At 40.1% G+C, this 3,544-nt stretch overlaps 1 protein-coding gene across 1 annotated transcript in view; it reads right to left on the bottom strand.

Annotated features, from left to right (window-relative positions):
• Positions 1-644: 644 nt before the first annotated feature.
• The window catches only part of parp12b (poly (ADP-ribose) polymerase family, member 12b), a 14,390-nt gene continuing 11,490 nt past the window's right edge, over positions 645-3,544 (bottom strand). The window contains exon 8 of the mRNA XM_017698958.2: positions 645-3,275. Coding sequence (XP_017554447.1) covers positions 3,136-3,275 — 140 coding nt within the window. The 3' untranslated portion in view covers positions 645-3,135. The remainder of the gene's footprint in view (positions 3,276-3,544) is intronic.

Below are 3,544 nucleotides of genomic sequence, written 5' to 3'. Positions count from 1 at the left end.
CGGCACTGGGCCCCGCCCACCTTTAACTTATTCAGAACGATGTATAGATGAGAGCGCCGCTGCGATTGGCTCACGGTGCTGTCAATCACACGCCAACCGTCTGTAGTTGATTTCTCATGCATCGCTGAGGCGGCCCGGCGGGACGTCTACGATCTGAGATCAATGTTATGAGTTTTACAGCCAGAGAACAGCAGAAGGGGCATTTTGTCCAGATGCTTCATATTGAGAGAACACAGCCGACTGAACAGGAGGGCTACAGGTCTGGTCCAGCAAAGAATAAAGGTCAGCAAAGAGACTGGTGATGCTCAAACGTACCATTTCACTTTAATACATTATCTCAGTATGTCAGTTTACAGCCTGCGATGGAAAGAAACGCACTGTAGTGCATTTAATTCATTCCTTCCTTGTAATACATTAATGCCACCTACTGGCCGGAGCTTGACATTACAAGCGAGGGTAAACAGTCGTCACACCCACCAGTGGTTACCAGATGGCGAGCACTGCTATTTAAATGTTGGTATTTAAATAACGAATAATCATTATATAACAAGCTAGAATACATAATTAAAGCTCAGTGACAAAGATTTCTGCCTTGGCACCCATTTTCACCTCCATAACTGATATTTCACATAAAAACAGGCACAGCCGGGACACGATACACGTTTATTGATGAGCATGGATGCAGACCATAAAAAATAAAGTGCACATCTGAGGAATGAAATACTATTCGATAGAAATAGAAACAGCCCAACACACCAGGTTACAAATAAAAGCACAAATAAGAAGAAATATGAAACGATAAGCAGCACTTTATATTATATTTCACTCTGTATACAGTGGCCCCAAGTATTTGGACATTCGTGCCATCCATAAAAAGGCCTCTCATTTATCCTGTTAGGAACCAGCCAGGACTCATGAAAGTGTCTTAAGAGAGAAAATGTTCTTAAATGCGTATTTTTTCTTAACTTCATTCTTAAGAAAAGCGTTACATGGAATTATTATTCATAAAAAAAACGTAAGAATTCTCTTTTTTTCTGTTCTTAACTATTTTCTTAAGACTAATAAGTGGTATTCCTGAAGAGAATGTCTGAGAACTTCATTTTGAGAACTGCATGCAAGAACGTTCTCATCGCTGTTGTCAGAAGAAAACCTTGTATCTCCATTTTTCTTGTTTTCCAGTTTTTGGCATAATTTGAAAAAGCCTGTTACCCTTTACATTGTGCGTAAATTTGATGAAGAATGGAGTAAAAGAAATGACCCGAAGTGCCTTGGAAAAAGTTCTGGTTCCATTGACTTACATTAAAAGTAAAGCAGGTTTTTTCCTTCTCCTGTAAAGTTACAATTTGGAGATACAAGGTTTTCTCCCGACAACAACAATATGCACTTCTTTTTCATAAGAAAGCTTTCGTGAATCTGGCCTTAGCATGCCAAATGCCGAGTGGCACTTTTTAAAAACAGATCACTCAAGCATCTTTCAAAAGGTATGTTGGCTGTTGGTTTAAGCCGTTTCTTCTGCAGGTCTGCGTCCGCAACACCTCTGCACACCTCCGAGTTCATGATCGTCGATGAACGCTGACCAGCACCACTGAAAGTAAAAAAACAGCCCCAGGCTTCGACGTTTCCACCACGCAGTCTGGGTGGAGCTCTTCTCCAGGCTTTCTCCATTTGAGTCTATTTTCAGTTCAATGTTGTCCTAAAAGTTTTTTTTTTTTTACTTTGTTAGCCGTATTACTAAGTAATGTAAAGAAGTTCATGTATTCAAATACTTTTTGGGGCCACTGCAGGCTTAACAGTGAAATGTGACTTGTGAAAACATGAGAATAATAAGCAACTGCAAACGTAATGCATGGAAGAAATGTTCAGTTTCATTTAACCCTTTTATCCAGGTTGTTATAGCTGGTTTCCAATATGTATTACCTAATGTAATGTCTGTCAGTAACGTTAAAAATGTTGACCTGGAGCCTGTAGGACTCACCAATTCCTTTATCAGTAACACAGTTTTTACAGAATCTTTGCAATATTAACGGCAGCGAAGGCCCAACAGACTTCAGTGTCCGGTTGCAACAGCTGTATGTAAGTTCAAACATAGTCTAGTTGTAACGCAAGTCTTTGCTAAGTTCAGCTTTATGTAATACTAAGTCCAAATGGGTTGCACCACACAAATTAGTTTCAATGTTGAGTTTAGTACTTACTACATATTTAGACCTCCTCCTCAGCAGGTATAAGGGTTCGGAACACCATCAGAAACAACATAGAAAGCACAAAAATACCAAAAACAGACCAAAACTCTTTTGGTTAACAAAGCTAAAAATTCCAGATGTTACAAGGTGTGATTTTACTTCCAGCTCTAATCATCGGCCTGGTTAAAACTCAGAGCATGAAGCTAAACACACACAGCTCCAGCTCAGTGAGACTCAGCAGCTGCACCAACGGCCAAACTGAGGCTGCTGTCGTGTCGATAATCCGGAAACCATTTAAAAATCTGCATATTTGGTTTCCTCAGGGAAATATTAAAGAATAAACAGGTGGTGACTGTAGATCATTAGTTTTATATAGTTGAACTTGTCCCCATCGTTCTCTTCTATGGAAAACTCAGAGAAGCTGAGGTTGCGTTTCTCCGGCAGCAGGTTTATCGATCGGTTCTGAGCATGTTATCGTCATGCTAAAGCGACTCACGCATCGTTTAGTTGTTAACAGTTAAAACACAACTTACGGATTTGTGGTGCAACCAAATTCAGTAAAAGGCTCATTTGACTAAGTAAAGACTTTACGCACAAACTGAAGTATAAACTTACGCAAACCTGGTGCAACCCAGTCCAGCTGTTTGCCAATAAGACCTTTTGCCAGAGTTGTACAAAACAGTCCATAATCAGTGCTGCAGAAATCACAAAGTGGAAGAACGCACAGGCTTTAAATCTTGCCGCTAACATGATCGGGTACATTTCATTATTGCTGACTGTCATTTTACACTTTCCTTAATGTTCAGAAAGTATTTACTAGTTATACATCATAAATCACAACTAGTCACTGGTCACTACAAACATACGTGGGAAATGTCCTGCAAATGTGGTCACGTTGACTGTTTGGTACTCCGCGCTATATCTGAATGTGTATGTCAGGTATCTGTGAAGAATATCAGTATGCATATGTGGAAGGGTGTTTGTGTGGACTGCTTGACTGCGCTACTTTGCTCTCCACCTCACTGATGGAAACAAAGCGTGGCCGCCGGCGGACTCGCCTCTTCGTGTTGTGTTTGGGGTTCCGCTGGTACATATCTGCAAAGGAGTGCATAGTGTGCTTTGGACAGAATCACAAAATCAAAATCTAATGAGAATCAAATGAGAATAAACTTTAACATGGCATTTTTTCCTGCAATGTTTAGTACAGGACACATAAATCTGACCAGGCATAACATTAGGAGGCATGACCACCTCCTTGTTTCCACACTCATTGTCTGTACATTGTATGGACATTTCATGATGATTGGACCAATAGAAATGCTCCAAAATTACTTAGAATAAAATCTCTTCCTATTAACTTACAT

The sequence above is a fragment of the Pygocentrus nattereri genome, chromosome 1 (assembly GCF_015220715.1).
Source record: "Pygocentrus nattereri isolate fPygNat1 chromosome 1, fPygNat1.pri, whole genome shotgun sequence".
NCBI classification, from domain to species: Eukaryota; Metazoa; Chordata; class Actinopteri; order Characiformes; family Serrasalmidae; genus Pygocentrus; species Pygocentrus nattereri.
This window is presented reverse-complemented; position numbering and strand designations above follow the sequence as displayed.